We start from the raw sequence: 17,926 nt of genomic DNA, 5'->3' as shown, positions 1-17,926 counted from the left end.
TTGAAAAAATGACAAAAAGAAAACAAAAATAATACAACAACACATAAATATACAAAATATTAAAGATATAAGTAAAAAATATGGAATTAATGATATATATATATATATGTGTGTGTGTGTGTGAAAAAACCTAAAATTTGTATTTTGAGAAAGTTAATAGATTAACACTAAATCATGATTTAGATGAAAAAATTCGAAAAAACAATAGATGGATGAGATTATTTTTGAAATAACAAAGATAATTTATTCGCAAAGCAATAAAAAATAAAAACAAGTAATAAAAATAAAATTTCCAAAAAGTGAAGAACAAATTTTTGAAAAAAACATATAAGAGTTAGAAAATCAAAACACACAAAAGAACATTCATTAAATAATCAAAAAGATAAAGAGAAAAAATGACAAAAAAATATGATAACAAATAAGTATAAAATTTATAGAGGCATTGGAAAGATAGATAGAACCAATTGAAAAAATGTGGAAACAAAACATGAAAATAGTAAATTGCAAAAAGTAAAAATGATCATTAGATAGAGATTTCAATGGAAAAAAGTAAAAAACAATTGATTGAAAAGATTACCAGCTCTGATCATCAAAGAAAAAAAGTATATTAAATAAATCACAAAAAAATCAAAAGTTGAACTAAAAGATTAGAAACAGAACTTAAAATCTGTCTCAACTATTAGTTCCTATATAACCTATTTATTTTAAATTCAACTGTGTAACAAACATTAAATCATAAGCTTAATTTAAATCAAATTTAAATATAATTTAAAAATCATAAGCATAAGTTAAATCAAATTTAAATTTAGATTAAAACATCATAAACATATGAATAAAAAATAATTCAGATTTTAATGTGATTTAATTTTTATTTTTGAACTAATAAACATAATTTAATCTCAATGCAAAAAAAAAGAGAAAAAATAATAGTGATTTAGATGAAAAAACTCGAAAAAACAATGGATAGATGAGATTATTAAAAATATAAAAAAATTATAAAATAATATAAAAAATTAAAAATGATATTCTATAATTCCGCGGTGTTGCGTGGATGCTTTTCTAGTATTATATAATTCTTAAATTTAAAACATAAATAATGTTATAATCTGTAACAAATATGGTAAATCTCAACAATCATATTTCATAACTAAGATTTAAACAAAACTTTAAATACAACTAGAGCACAACTTTTCTAGTATATTATAAAAAGCATATTTATTAAAAATATATTGTATATCTGTGGGGAGAAGGAGGAAGGAAACAAACGTAAAGTATTAAACCAACAAATGACATAAAACAAAAACAAAAATATCACAAATCCATAACATTAAAAACCATAATCATTCTGAAAATAAAATGAAAACACAACCATAGTAACAATAAGAACAAGAAAATCACAACAATAAAAAGCACTTGAGAATAAAATATTTTGTTTTTGTTTCTCATAATGTGAACATTCACTCTTGAACCCTAACGGAACCATACATTATTGTTAACATTTGGACTGGTAACGGGGATGATACTGTTTGAGCTAACAATGGTCGGAGCTGTGGAGGAATTGTTCGGGATTCGCTGTTGTTGATGGTGGTGGTTGTGATTGTTATCATCCATGAATGGAAAGCTCATATGCTCAGCCGCATAACTTATTTGCTCAGGATGATTCATTATCTCCATAAAAAATTGTTGTTGGTTCTGATTATGATTTTGATTCAGATTAAGATTCCGTGTTTGCTCATAGAATCCAACATGTCGAACCGGCGGATGACGACATTGTTGCTGATGATGATGCTGAAAAGGATTAAAGAAAGCTGCAGCAGCGGCAAATGAAGAGGAAGAACCCACCTCGTGAATAACAGCAGTTGGAGCGGTTGTAGTGGTCACAGTCGCAACCACATTGCCCATCTCCATACCAGCATTTCCCAAAATCTCGATCCTGCGATTAATATCTTTAAGATATTGTTCAATCATATAGCCTAAATCATTAAGATCCATAATATTGAGATGAAACATCCCCGTATTTCCGACCAAACACTGGAACATGATTTCAGTCATCTCGATCTCCCTGTTGTCCTTCTTCTGTTTCTTCAAATGCTCAGATGCTTTAGCGATCCTTTGTTTGAGAAATGACTCTTGGTCCACCATTTTTTTGTGTTGGTCCATCTCCGGTAATGTCTGAAAATCAGAAACTACCCTTTGCACACCAGAATTTGATGGCCATACTTCAGGATTGGAGTCATATGGACTGTAAATGATGGCACATGCAGTGATACCACAGAGAGTCGAGAGCTCGTTCACCTTCTTCAATAAACCTTTCTTTCTTTTCTTAAAAGTTGCTTTCCTCGACGAGTCATTTGCAATGTACGCAAGTTTCACCTTCTTTCTCGTCATAATGGATTTCTTTCTTTCTTTTCTCTCCTTTTTTCTCTCTTTTTTTTGTCTTTCTGTTTGTTTGTGTGTTGTGAATTAACTTCATGAATGAATCGTGTTATATAGTGATGAAGAGGTATGGAGAAGTATGAAGATATATTTCTTTTTAATTAGAGATTTTATTATTTTATTTACAAATTAGTCAAAATATCAAAATATTAATTACAACCGATAAAATTAGTAAAAAAATATATTTTATTATATCAATATCTTACTCACTTAGAAACCAGATCACAATAGTAAAAAATCTATGGTTAATGCATGTATTTGAGAGAATTTCAAAGATTTGCTTTTATTAATAGGTGAAAGTTTTTTTCTCAATACATTTCTGTAGATATTTTTCTTTATTAGAGACTTTGAATATGGGTTTTTTGACTTGTAAAATAACCAAAAACTAGAGCATTATACAGATAATTCTCTAAAAGTCATAGTTATAAATCTCGTCCTTTTATAACTATATATTATGCCTTTATAACTATATGTATTATGCTTAGGTTCGAAACTTACAATATCTATTTTATATCTTTTAGCAAAGAAAACTGACAATACTCATAGTGAAGTATAGATTTTTATAACTTAACATTTGGAGTTTAAAGACAAAAAAATAAATGATGTTTCTTAGAGTAGAAATTCTGAAATTAAATTAAAAACAAGGGGTGGAAGATTATTTTGTGACCAACTTCTATTTGTCATTATATGATGATCACATTTGGTAAGAAATTCGACTATATCAAAAATAAAAAATTAATAAAATGAAAATATAATTTTTAAAAGAAAAAACAACCAAATGATTATATATGTGTTTAAATATATTGCATAGTTAATTTTTTTTTGCTTTATCATAAAATTTTTTTGTTTAGTTTACAAATATTTATAATAGGGAAATATTTACTAAAAATATTTGTGTGTATATCATATGTTTAATTGGAATCCAAGTAGATAAAATTATATATAAAACATATATGTTCATTTTTAAATTTTAAGTTTATGAATTTATAAATAATGTGGAAACATGTTACTGGATCAAAATTTGTTGTATGAACTTTTTAGTATTAAAGAATTGGAATGAAAAATGTGTTTAATGAAAGAGATATTGGTAGATCATGAATTATGAACATAATATTTCAGTTTTAATGGTTGATTCATAATTTTGTTAATTGTGTGACAGATACATGTATTTTTAATTACTAATAAAAAAATACAATGTAATAAAATCTATTAAATGTTATGTACTTTTAGGAGATATTATTTTCTATTATTCAATTTATTTTTTAGAAAATCTTGAATTATGAACGTAATATTGCATTTAGTAGGCAGATTCTAGATCTGGTCAGTATTTGAATAGAGAGATACATGTATTTTATGTATTTCTAGTACCAATTTAAGAAATAAAATTTAATAAAATTGTCTAGCATTTATTTTTACTATTCAATAATTTTTTTTTTTGAAAAAATAAAGTTTCATAAGTTGTAAATATATTTCGATAATGAATATCTACAAAATAAATTAAGACGTTTTAAACACGTACATAATTTATAGTCGTTATCTAAATTTTTCTGTGATAACGTATATATACCAAATTAAAATCAATTATAGATAAATTATGATTAATAAATGAAATTATTGTGTTTTGAACTAGATATTTCAAAGTTAACCATGAGTTAATTGATATCTTTAATTTGTCTGTATTGCCACTTTGTCTTGTAATTATATCCAGTATAATATTTTTTCCAGTTCCAATTATTTAATAATATATAATAATTTTCGATTTTTCATTAGAGTTTTTGATTTTTTGCATCATAATTCGCTTTTAGAATTCAATGTTCGAACCGACCAGTAAAAAGTCAAATTTTATAATATAGGGGGTATCCAAATTTAATACTTAATCGAACTTAACTTAATTAAACCAAAAGAAATAGTGGTTCAATTTTTTTGCTTAAATCTTATATAGAATTATGCCCGATCTTAAGTTTAAGTGGAAACTTTTGCTTTGACTCTCATAATTTTAAGAAAGTTTGTAAACTCCTGTCTAGTATCTATATACTTATTTGTGTAGTGATTTGCTTATGTGTCGCGCTCACAGCGAATTTTACAACCTTTCGCTTACGGGTCAGCTCCAGAATGAGTTTCGGCTGCAAAAAAAAACTGATTATTTCCAATTTGCAATTACATGTTATTTTTTATTAGTTCTTATGTGACGATATGTAAAAAAAATTAAAACAAACTGGTCTAAATTATTATGGTTTAATGCTTAATTCTATAGTCAATCAAACCGATTTTAAAATATATAAAAACCAATATTTAGAAAAAAATTTAACAAAAAATAGAATCTATATCTCTTAAAGAATGGTGTATAAACCCATCGACCATATTTTGGAAAATAGATCTTGGTTAGTGTTCTCGATAATTATGATATATAGGTTAGTATAGGTTAGTGTGTACCATTTCTTATTTTTTTGAAATTAAAAAAAAAATCTACAAAAAAGTTAACAGAAACAAAAAAATAGAATCTATTTAAAAAAAAATGGACTGTCCTTTCAAAACCAAAAAAAAAAATATCTAATAAAAAAGTAATAAAAAGAATTTTTATATCTAATTAATAGAATATCGTCTTAAAAAAAAAGAAATCATCTATAACTAATGAAATGATGGTATTTGTGATGTCTAAAATACATAAAATAGTAATCAAAATCGAATAAGTTCATACAATACCTTAAAAAACTACGTCTAAAATATATAGAACAATGATCAAAAAATCTCAAAACTATTTAAATTAAATTATTTGAATATTAATATGTTTTTATTTACTCTCTTTTATAATATTTTCACGATCATGTTCAAACATTGAAATGCAAGGAAATCTAGAAAGAATACAGAAATAGACTAACAATACACTTCCAGTTTGATTAAAAAATTGGATTTACATGATGTTATTCTCCCTTTTTTGATCAATACTAAAAAATATACTCAACAATAGAGGATAAAAAAAACAAATGAATCCAAACTACTATTATATTTCCAAACAACCAATTGAAAAATTATATCAGCGCCTTGGAGAAAGGTAACTAGTATATATATATAACGGGTGAGCAGCTTATGACGTTGAAAAATCCCTATAATCACAAACATATCTACTGAATTTATATTCATAATTTTTATTTATATAAAAATATGTAATGTTGTAAACTAGATTTATGCTATTCCAAAATCTAGATATTCTAGTCGAATCTAAGAAGTTCAAACTCCAAAATGTTGTGCCGGTTAAAATTTTAGTTTACAAACTAATTCAAATGGAAATGAAAATAATATGAAAAATTCAGGCCAAAGAGAGTGTCTGATTAGCTATAGTCATGAACTAAAGATGTATCCTTCTTTCTCTCAACTACTGACTTTCGTTATATTTCCAACGGCTATCCGGAAATGCCATATGATTTAAAAGAGGGTTTCTAGCTTCAACTATGAGCTAATATTATTGGTGTAGTCTAATTATGGACTTAATTAGCTCTTTTCAATTCCAGCATGCACGTTACCTACTTACTTGCATCTTTTCATCTCAAACGTTTACTTCTTGCATATACCAATCGGCACTAATACACAAGAACCCTTGTAATATCTCTATATATATATCTCTAAAAAGAATCCCACTTACTCTTAAAATCTATATTCCTTCGTCTATTACTCTTCCACTTTTGTCAAAAATGGGAGGTAGAGAAGCGTGTTGTCTCTGAAACCTCTTCTCTTCATGCTATTATGAATATCACCAAAGTTTAAAATGATATTCTTATTACATTTTCTCTTTTATTTTCTTACGAATTTGACATAAGATATGGATGGGCCGGGTTTATGTATATTTTAACCTCACTATGACATTTCACAACTAAGAATGGTGTAAAAGACCTAAATAAACGAGAATCCACTCACACACGATGAAATAAATAAATGCTTTTCTCCCCTCTTTTTTTAAAAGACCTCGGTTCCTATTTTTGGTATATTCTTGCTAGTTTCTTCTGGCACTTCTAGCAGTTGTTAATTTGTTAAAAGTTAAAACTCCTCTATCGCATTTGTTAGTTCTTACTTTAAAGTCTATTGTCATTCACTTCATTCATTGTAAAAGTAATTAATTATTTCCTCCGGTTGCTTATTCTTATAGAGTAGCGATGACTTAGACGTGTTTGAAGAATCACGAGAGAATGGTAAATAGGATTTAGTAGCTTTATTTTTAAGATTTTTTAGGTGTAACAATGACCGAGACCAACAAATTCTTCTGCTTGTTACGTTCTGTCATTTAAAAACCTTACTTCATTCACTTATCAGCCACAAAAACGTAACCACAAAGCTACATAGATGACTGATTAATTGTAATATAAGAAACAGAGAACTATAATATTTGCAAAGGAAGAAGGTGCAATTAAAAAGATAAATAAACCTCCATTGTAATTTGTGTAGGGGTCTCCAAAAACAATGCTTTTAAAGATGGATTGATAATACACATAGAAATATACAATGAAGGATTTAAGAGAGGTTTTCGTTATAATTCCATACGGCTATCTCAAAATACCATACGTCACCGCCAATGGGAGCCATGAAAATATTGATAATACACATACAATGAAGGATTTAAGAGTCTTTTTGGCGGCAACTATGAGCTAGTATTATAGGTGTAATATGGACTTACATACTTTCATCTCAAACATTTAGTTCTTTGCATATACCACTCATACTGTCATACACAAGCTCATATCTCTTGGAAAGTCTCCAGGAAGAATTTCACTTACCATTACACCTCTCTTCTCTAGCTTACAAAAACAAAAATTCCCTCTCTTCTCTGTATCTGTCTCTATCTCTCCCACTCTCGTCTCTTGTCATGAAGAAAATGGGAGGAAAATGGTGAATAATGTTTTTTTGAAAAATAATTTTCATATGCTGCTGTAAAATATATATATTTCAATAATGAATATCTTGAAAAATAAAATAAAAACATTACAAACACTGAACTTTTAGTCGTTATACCTAAAATTTGCAGTGATCAAAGTATATACAGTATCGAATCATCATAAATAATATTTAACATTTTTTTTGGTTTCCAATTAGAGTTTTAAAATTTTGCATTAGAATTCGTTTTAAGAGTACAACGTTCGAACCAAACAGATTTTTTTATAGCTTTTATAGTTATTTTCATATGCTTATATATAATTAGGCCCGATCTTGAAGTGAAACGAAAACTATTGCTAATGACGTTTGTGGTGGTTATTAGGCTGTTTTCAACGTCATAAGCTGCTTTACTAGATCTCAGAATTTTAAAAAACTTTGTGAACCTTTATAGTAAAGCAGCTTATGACGTTGAAAACAGCCTAATAGGCAATAACCACCACAAACAAATATACTGAATATTCATACTTTTTATTTATATAACAGTATGTAATGTTCTTTTTTTTTTTTTGAAACTAGGGTTAACAGTATGTAATGTTATAAACTAGATTTATGTACATGATTCCAAAATCTAAAAATTATAGTCGAATCTACGAAGTTTTAAACTCCAAAATGTTGAAATTTTCATTTAGAGACTAATTCAAATGGAAACAAAAATAGTATGAAAAATTCTGGCCAAAGAGAGTCTGATTAGCTATAGTCATGAACTAAAGATGTATCAATGAGCTTCTTGCCGTTAACTACGACTTTCGTTATAATTCCAAACGGCTATCTGAAAATACCAAACGATTTAAGAGAGGCTTTTTAGCTTCAACTATGAGTTGCTTTTCTCATGCAAGTTACTTACATCCTTTCAAGTCAAACGATTACTTCTTGCATATACCACCCATACACAAAAACCCTATTAGTATCTCTATATAAATCTTTGAGCATCTCAAAGAAGAATCTCACTTATTCTTAAACCTCTCCTCTTATCTCTAACTCTTATCTATTCCACTCTTGTCGAAAATGAGAGGTGGAAAGAAGAAAGTTGTCTCTAAAACCGCTTCTTCTGTTGCTATTGTCGAAGCAAAAACTCACGACAACAATGTTGTTACCATTGAAGCACCGATTGTATCTTCTTACAATGATCGGATCAGGCCGTTGCTTGACACTGTGGACAGGTTGAGGAACCTGAATGTGATGAGAGAAGGGATCCAGCTTCCCACCATTGTTGTCGTTGGAGACCAATCCTCGGGGAAGTCGAGTGTTCTTGAGTCCTTGGCAGGAATCAGTTTGCCTCGTGGGCAAGGAATATGCACTAGGGTTCCTCTTGTGATGAGACTCCAGAGAAGTTCTAGCCCTGAACCTGAGATCTGGCTGGAGTATAGCGACAAAGTTGTTCCTACGGACGAGGAACACATAGCTGAAGCTATTAGCACTGCAACTGATGTGATCGCTGGTATGTCCTGTCTCTCTTTTCTCTCTCATTTTGTGTTAAGTGTATATTTGCTGCAATCCTGCAAGAGAAATTACCGTGAATGAGACCTTAATCTGAAACATAGGAAAATTAATAAGAAGTTATCTACTTACCATACATGTCCCTGACACTAGATGTGTACACTAAAACTTGAATACAAATGCTAGACGTGATAATTCATTCTGGAATTACTAGTTAGGTCACTACTGATTTTATATTTTTCATGCTATTAGACTAGTTTTGCTATATGATGAAACTTCAAAATTCTGCGTATTTCACACTAACAGTTTTGATTATACTAAATGCAAGAGAGATTACAGTGAATGAGAAATTTTTCTGAAACATGGGCATTAGAAAAAAGTTATATACTTACCATAGAAGTCTCTGAAACTAAATGTGGAAATATACCTAAATACTATTGCCTAGAAGTGTTTCATGTTGTTAACTACACTAGTTTGCTATATGACCTCGGAGTGTTGCGTGTTCTTCTAAGAGTTTACCATTTTCTGACTATGATAAGTCCATCTGAAAATACCTGTACTGCAGGATCTGGTAAAGGGGTCTCAGACACTCCCTTGACCCTTCATGTCAAGAAAGCTGGTGTTCCCGATCTTACCATGGTCGATCTTCCCGGGATAACTCGAGTTCCAGTGAATGGACAGCCGGAAAACATCTATGAGCAGATTTCAGGGATGATTATGAAGTACATTAAGCCACAAGAGTCCATCATCCTGAATGTTCTGTCAGCCACAGTCGACTTCACCACCTGCGAATCAATTCGAATGTCCAGACAAGTTGACAAAACCGGTAAACGGACTCTGGCTGTTGTCACAAAGGCAGACATGGCTCCCGAAGGTCTACTGCAGAAAGTCACTGCAGACGATGTAAGTATTGGACTTGGTTATGTCTGTGTCAGAAACCGCATAGGAGAAGAGACATATGAAGAAGCTAGGAAGCAAGAAGAGTTGCTTTTCAAGACTCATCCACTTCTTTCCATGATCGATGATGAGATAGTGGGAATCCCTGTGTTAGCTCAGAAGCTAATGTTTATCCAAGCAACGATGATTTCCCGCTGTTTGCCTGAGATTGTCCGCAAGATCGATGAGAAGATGGAAACTGCTGTCCTCGAGTTGAACAAACTGCCAATTGTAATGGCTTCTACAAAGGAAGCATTGATGGCATTGATGGACATCATTGGTTCTGCAAAGGAATCTCTTTTACGAATCCTTGTCCAAGGAGATTTCTCAGAGTTTCCAGATGATCACAACATGCACTGCACTGCTCGTTTGGCTGATATGTTGAGCCAATTCTCAGATGATCTACAAGCAAAGCCACAAGAAGATGTGACTGAGTTCTTGAAGGATGAGATCAAGGTTCTGGAGGAATGCAAATGTATTGGATTGCCCAATTTCATCCCGAGATCAGCATTCTTGACTATTCTTTCACAACATGTGGATGACATACATGTCAAACCAGTAGAGTTCATCAAGAAGATAATGGACTACATAGAAGTTGTTCTCTCATCAGTAATCACAATACATTCAGAAAACTTCCCACAGATCCAATCTCCAATCAAACGAGCCGGTCGAAACCTCATCTGCAAGATTAAGGAACAATCCGTGAATCGGGTCGCTCAGATCGTTGAGATGGAGAAGCTTACTGATTACACATGTAACCCAGAGTACATGACGTCTTGGACGGAGAAGACAGGTGCACAACAAAGCTTCATCGATACTGTTTTGAACGATTCGAGAAAACCTGAGAACTTCTCTTTAGCTGGATTCGGGAATGTGAAGATTTCGCATCTGCGAAAGTACCACGCTCATTTGCTGCATCAGGCGTTCGACATGAAGATGAGGATCACATCCTATTGGAAGATCGTCCTGAGAAGGATCGTGGACAACTTGGCGCTGTATCTTCAGATATCTGTGAAGTATCTCGTGAATAGTCAGTTTCAGAAAGAGATTGTGGCGGAAATGGTGGATCCGAGAGCTGGCGGAGGAGTTGAGAAGATGCTCGAGGAGTCTCCATCGATGGCGAGCAAGAGAGAGAAGCTGAAGAACAGTATCAAGCTTCTGAAGGAGTCGAAGGAAGCTGTGGCCGCCATTGTTGATCAGAGTTCTGGGTTTGGAGATCATTGAAGTCGGGTCGTATCCGTGTCGGGTCAGATTCTCCGGTGAACTTCCATTTTACAGTTGGGCTTGGGCCTTTTGTGTTTTCTTTTTGAATTTTCTCTAATGTTTTTTTTTTATCCTTTTTTAAGAAAAATCTGCGTGCTGAGTGCTGACGCTAAAGCTATGGACGATGAATTTTATGTTTTTTACTTTTTTTCTAAACTCATTATGGCATTTTTAATTTTTTTTAACTCATAACATACCGACATACTTCATTTAATTAAAGAGACGTTTACAAATTATATTATTTTATATTTTTTTATTACACAGTATCATTTTCTGCTACTATAATATTTTTTCAATTTTTACATTGGTTAGATGACAATTTTATCCTTTTTTACTCTTTGTAATTTTTGGGCTAATAAATCAAATTAAAAATACAAAGTTACACTCTCTCTTTTGTCTCCCTTTTTCTAACGATATTTTTTTCTCTCTTTTCTCTATTTTTCTCACACTTATATTCTCTATATTTTATTTAGTTTATTTTCTTGTTTTAAAAAATAATTTCATAATTATTTTTACACTATCAATTATATCTCTTTTATATCTATATTTTGAGTATCATTTTTCAATAGTTTACTTATATATAATACGTATAATTAGATAAAACGTACATGCAATTATATAGTTGTGTCTACGTGGATACATATATGTATCCATATTTAGATGTATCTACGAACATGTGGTCTATGTGAACGAAATTACATGGATATATAAACGTATTTACGCATATATGATACACATAGATGCAATTACATGAACATACATGCTGCTTCACGATAATAAAATATATATGTACACATTATATGTATATGTGTATTTTTTATATATTATATATAAATTATATAATTATGTAAACTATTATAAAATGGGTATCAAAATATAGACATAAAACAGATATAACTGGTAGTGTGAAAATAATTGCAAAATTATTTTTTTATAAAAAGAAAATAAATAAAATAAAATATGAGAAATATAAGTTTGAAGAAAGAGAGGAAAGAGAAAAAAATATAAAGAAATAAAATATATTGTAGTCGCAGAGAAAAAAAACTGAAAAGAATTGTAATCTAGCCAATGTAAAAACTGAAAAAGTGTTATAGTAGCAGAAAATGATATTTTATGTAAACTAAACTCAGAAAGTGATATAATTTGTAAATTTCTCTTAATTAAATACAGTTTGAAGAAAGTTGTTTCTCCCTTAGCACCAGCGGACTTAATCAAGAAGGGGTACACTTATCTAATACCGCATGATAAATAGAATTGGAGGGAGCCCATTTTGCAGTACAATCTGCACTCATTATGGCATTTGACAACTAAGAATGATGTGAAAAAGACCCAAGTCATTTGCCCAAAAAAAAAAAAACAAAGACCTACGTCATCAGTGAAGTGACTGGCAGCGAGGATAATTACTTCCAGTCAAAACTCTAAATAAACGACAATCTACTCGCACGCGACACACAAAATAAATACTTTTCTAGCTCTTTTTAGCATTTGTCAGCTCTTTCAAAAGTTCAAACCCTTTGATAGTATTAGTTTTTTGATTAAAGGGTCCGAATGATGACAGCGGTTTTTGTTGTGCGAGAAAAATAATTTAAGAATATGGTACGGTTCAACTGCAGTACATGCCGGACAATATATTTGCGGGATAAATGCGGTTTGTATATAGTAAGCGGTATAAAATAATGTTTGATTGGTGAAAAAATAACTTGTGGTCTATAATAAAATGTTTGAATGGTGAATAAGGAAAAAAATAACTTGTGATACATAAAAAATGTTTTGAATATAAAAAATTATTTTTATCAATAAACTGTTATTAAAATAATTATTTTAATTAGTTGTAATCTGAGTAAAGTAATAAAAATATATTTGTGGAATAAATACGATCAGTATATAAAATAAACGATACATAATAATATTTGATTGGTAAAAAAGTTAACTATTAGTATATAACCTATTTTTTAATATTATATATGTTAACATATTAAAGTTAATTATATTAATGTATTAAGAATTTTTTTTTACAATCAGTAACCTAATAAGTTAGAATATAATTTTTTGTATTTTTTTCAAATATATGTAAACAAATGTGTTGTAAAGAATTTAATCAACCTTTAATTAATAAAATTAAATAGATAAAAGAAAATTAATAAATATATTTATTTAATCTCAATGCGTAATTGAATGAGTTACTAGGCAAATGGTGCGGGACAAAATAAAAACGGTCCAAGTGATTATTATGGGACTGAAAAAACGCAAATAACTTTTTTGATTTTTTTTTTAAAAAACGCAAACTATCCCTTAAACTTATGAATGGTGATAATTTGCGTTTTTAGAAAATAATTTTTTTGAAAACTGTACTCAAAGGTTACCATTCACAACCTAAATGTCTATAATCATCATTCACTAGTACGTAATTTCCTCCTTATTCTCTACTAACTACGTTTGTTTCTTAACTAAATATATATAAATAAAAAAGTAACGATGACTAGTATACACGTATTTAAAGAATCACTAGAGAATAGTAGATACTAGATAGCTTTATTTTGTAAGAGTTTCTCCTTTGTATAAAAGGAACTGGATTAGAGACCTCTCAGCTATGCCACCTCAGCAAAAAAAAATCACCAAAATATTTTTCCAATCAGATTTTCTCAAATATACACCTCAGAAATTATTTTTCTAAATCTTCTATCAAAACGTTACAGCAAATATATAACCACCACAAACTACAGCCTAACAAAAGTGAAAGGATTCAAGCCCAATATAAAAACCCAAATAAAATTACATACAAGCCCAAATAAAAAACCCAAAATCAAATAACGATTCACCTAACCTACTCCAAAATTAATCAACGCTTCTTACTGTAACCGTATTCATTTGATAATGAAATCGATTTCCTTTGCCTCAAAAACCAGCTAACGTTACTGATTACTCATCAGTGATTTTACTGGCCATTTCCCTCATATTGATGACCTCTCTTTAGGAAACTTATAAAACTTTACCTTTCACAATCCTATCGACAAACAAAAACCCTTTCAAAAGCCTCTGAAATTCAATCATGGCATCAAAATCCCTTTCATATGGCTTCATATGCTATTACAGTACAGTGAATTCATATGAATATCTTTGTATAACGATTTGCTTCCAATCTTCCTAGCTACGTAAGCAAAATAATCAGGAGAAATAATCCTCCAATTAGATCATTGGAAAGTCACACATCATCAACACATGGCAGCCATGTCAACTCTTCTGCAAAGTAACGTATCGCTAACCCTGCACATTAAACGTATACCATTGATTTCGTCATTAGTTACATGTCTTAAATGCCGACGAGGTTTCTGGCTTCGTGCTTTCTTCAATGCACAAAATATATAATTCTCAACCCCATCTGACGATTCTAATCCCCTTCCCTTTGAAAAAAACTTATAAAAGGGTGCGAGATGATGCAAGCTCCCGACCCTAGCTTTGCCAAATGGCTCAATCTCATCTTTCGCCAAAGAGATGGAAGCTCCATATTCGTCTTTCCCGACTCAGTTGATTCGTATGTTATGTTACAAATATAAGTAGCTTTTAAACCCATTCTCATGCCCTCTTACACGGTTCTCTCTTTTTTTTTTACCTTCCTTTAAGAAACCAACGAGCCTCCACGTTATCTTCAAATCTAAGTTCTCGGTTTGGATTTAAAGGATGAAAATCCAGCCAAGGTTTTCCAGCACTATTGGAGGAGAAATTTGTCTTCTTTTCTACCAATCTTTTGGATTAAAGTCTCTTTGGTATGTTATCTTCTTTTTCTTTTCATGTGTACCAAAATCTGGACAATACCAAATGTCTAGACTTGATTAAGTTTTTCGGTTTGTGGCGATGGAGTTTTGGAATCGCAACAAAACTCCAAGATACGGGATAGTTGAAATCCCAAAAAACCTAATATGGTGTATGTTTCTTAATAGTGTGTTATCAACTTCTCAGTATAACAGATCACAATTTCTTTCTTTCTTTTTTTTGGCACCTGCAGTTTCTTCTCTTTGATATCTTAAACTAAACATGCGATTGTCAAAGTATACTGGCATGGCCAGCCTTAAATTTTTAAGTTTTAAGTGGCTGCAACCTAAAATAACAAATGAGCCGTTTTATAATTAAAAAAGTAATTTTATAACTAAATAAAAAATAGGCCGCAAATTAAAGAAAAATTTTATATAAAAAAATAGAGCCACAAATCCATGTTTGTACTACTTGGCCTCCGGGCCGGCTCTGGGCATGGCTACGGTACATGTTTCTGACTTTGATGGGTTCCCCCTTTTTCTATGCAACAAACGCATTCGGGATCTTTAGCTTCCAAAGGTTTAATTACTGAAATTCAATATATTTATAGGAATACACGTTATTTATAGGCCTTCCCATGTTGATAACTTACATTTGACCGCTGCAGGAATTTCATTATTGTTTCAAGATATGTACACGCAGATTTTGTGGCATCACAACAGTTCAAATATGAAGATGAGAGTAACGAGGTTCCACCTATTACCTCTGCAACATACTGTTGGCTGAAGCAATCTTTTGATTGTTTCATTCTTTTCAATTTGCTAAGAAAAACAATTAGTTCTATTCAGGAGTAGAAGGGGGTACTAATCTTGAGACAATTAATGGTTTCTTCTGAGTTTAGAAGCTTTGTCATCGTTGTTAAGTGATGCAAATTTTCAACAAGATATGATTAGAATTCTGAATATTACTTCATACTTCACATGAGCTTTAAATAGTCCTTCATTTACTTGCCAAACAAGTCTTAAAAAATTCATATTCTCTACTAACATTACACTGAAGTTCCTGGTTTCAGAAAACATAAACTGTAAAAAGGACAATGAGGTAGAGTAATAAAGTTAGAAACGTTAAAAAGCCAATAAGATAAGAGTAATAAAGTTAGAATTAAAAGTTAAAGTCCAGCGATGAAGAAAGGAGTTTGAGATGAGTGGCCAAAAAAAACACAGGAATAGTTAGAGTAGGAAGAAGCTAGCGCGGTTTAGATAGTTCAGTCTAAGTGATGGAATGATTTTTGGACTTTAACCTCAAATGCTCTTAATGAGTTTTAAAAATTCTATATACTCCCCTTTTATTCTACATACTCCTCTCTATTTCTTCCTATTTTTCACCCTTTTTACTTTACCCTTTATTTAATGGCCCCACTCCCTTTAAACCAAACCAATTAATTTCTCACCCATCCCACACCAATTGATTTTGGTTTTACTTTGAACCTACCCAGCCCAACCACCTATGTTAATGGGACCCACTCTCTTCTTCTTCTTTCTTCTTCTTTGTACGTAGAAACCAGAAAAAAATTTTTTACAGCTCCCTTCCCTTGAAGCTTCAGCGAGCGATCTTCAACCCTTGACAAATACATATCCTGCAGCATTTCTTCAGCTGATCTCGACGACCCAGAACGTGATTTGAAGGTAAATTCTTCTCTTTTCAACAAAAAAACGAGTTTATGCATTTAGGGTTTAGAAATTATGTTTGTGGTTTTTTTTTCTGTTAGTAAACTTATGTATACGTTTGTTCGGGATTTACATTGGTTATTTAAGTATACTAGAGTACTAGAATACGTATGAATCTTCAGAAGCGTCGATCTGTAACCAGAAGCTTTTAGTACAAACTGGTTTTTCCTTAGACAACTGGTGCAACTAGTACTACTGGTGTACAACTATAAATATATTCTAACAGTTTTTATTTTTTCTTTTAACAGAACGATGAGTAACACTCGATGCACAATCATATGTTTTGATTCGGGGGGATGTTATTCAAAGGACGGTGAATACATGAGGTGGAACTCAGAAGAGGTTGAAATTCATACTTTAGTGATTAAGACATCTATGGAAGAGATCACTTACAATGGGCTGGTTGATCAAATTTGCAAAAAGCTTATGGTAGATGGAGCTATGACGCAGCTTAGACTTAGCTACTTTCCACTGATATTGGATCCCAAGAAGCCATCATATGTTCGGAATGATGAAGATGTATTTGGTTATCTAATGCAAGTGAATAATAATCAGTGTAGAAGGGTTTTGCATGTGGAGCTCATCACAGATGTTGAGCAAAATGAGGGATTTGTGCAACCGTCAGAGCCACAACATGGTGATGATGTTAATGATGGTATGGATACTTTTTACAAAGGTGAACCATCAGAACCGCAGAAAGAAGATGTTGTTAGTGAAGATGCTGAAGATGGTGAAGATGGTGAAGATGTTGGAAATAATGTGCATGAAGACTTTGGTATGTATGATGATATTGAGGTGGCACCTGCTGTAGAAGGAGATGTGTACGTGAATCATACATGGGAAGATGGTATTGATTTAGTTGTAGGACAAGAATTTGGCAAAAAGGAGTCATTACAAGAATTAGTGTTTGTAGCCTCCCGTAAAAATGGTTTTGAGTTTGATATCATCCAGTCAGATACACGTCGATATGTGTTAAAATGTCGTGGAGCAAAAGATGGGTGTAAGTGGTATTTACGAGCTGCAAAGACGAAGAATTCAGATCTTTTCTCAGTTAGAACGTACATCAAGATTCATACATGTTCTCGAGCTACTACAGTTACAAGCAAAAATCGAAGGAAAGGCACACCACAGTTGGTCAGGTCTATTTGCCATTCTGATTATCCAGGCACTTAAAACTCCAGCACCACAAGAACTGATTGGTTTGGTTCAAAACGCATTTGGTGTTAAAGTATCATACTCTACTGCATGGAGAGGTAAAAGAGCAGTTGCTAATGATGTGCGGGGAAGTCCAGAGGAGAGTTATCAGTTGTTGCACTCTTATTTGTATATGCTAGAGTACATGAACCCTGGTACACGCACTTATGTGGAATTGGATGAGGGAAACAGGTTTAAGTATCTTTTCTTTGCCTTGGGAGCTTGCCTTGAAGGTTTTCAAGTCATGAGAAAAGTGATTG

At 31.4% G+C, this 17,926-nt stretch overlaps 2 protein-coding genes across 2 annotated transcripts; one reads left to right on the top strand and one right to left on the bottom strand.

The window, feature by feature from the left end:
- Nucleotides 1-1,470: 1,470 nt before the first annotated feature.
- LOC18009550 (agamous-like MADS-box protein AGL80) lies at nucleotides 1,471-2,388 on the bottom strand. Its single transcript, XM_006392095.1, has one exon. The coding sequence runs from the start codon at nucleotides 2,386-2,388 to the stop codon at nucleotides 1,471-1,473; it is 918 nt and encodes a 305-aa protein (XP_006392157.1).
- Nucleotides 2,389-8,170: 5,782 nt separating this feature from the next.
- LOC18009548 (dynamin-related protein 4C) lies at nucleotides 8,171-11,140 on the top strand. The gene is made up of 2 exons (XM_006392094.2): nucleotides 8,171-8,797; nucleotides 9,362-11,140. Exons 1-2 carry the CDS (start codon nucleotides 8,365-8,367, stop codon nucleotides 10,954-10,956), a joined length of 2,028 nt encoding a protein of 675 aa, XP_006392156.1. The 5' UTR covers nucleotides 8,171-8,364; the 3' UTR covers nucleotides 10,957-11,140.
- The last annotated feature ends 6,786 nt before the right edge of the window (nucleotides 11,141-17,926 follow it).

Source organism: Eutrema salsugineum, unplaced genomic scaffold (genome assembly GCF_000478725.1).
Source record: "Eutrema salsugineum unplaced genomic scaffold, Eutsalg1_0 scaffold_8, whole genome shotgun sequence".
Classification (NCBI taxonomy): domain Eukaryota; kingdom Viridiplantae; phylum Streptophyta; class Magnoliopsida; order Brassicales; family Brassicaceae; genus Eutrema; species Eutrema salsugineum.
Note: the sequence above shows the minus strand (reverse complement) of the source record. Positions and strands in the feature narration are given on the sequence as shown.

Bases quoted from the DNA above. Each gene is read 5' to 3' on its own strand.
- LOC18009548 (XM_006392094.2), top strand. From the start codon at position 8,365: ATGAGAGGTGGAAAGAAGAAAGTTGTCTCTAAAACCGCTTCTTCTGTT. The intron at 8,798-9,361 runs GTATGTCCTGTC...CCTGTACTGCAG, and splicing joins TGCAACTGATGTGATCGCTG to GATCTGGTAAAGGGGTCTCA.
- LOC18009550 (XM_006392095.1), bottom strand. From the start codon at position 2,388: ATGACGAGAAAGAAGGTGAAACTTGCGTACATTGCAAATGACTCGTCG.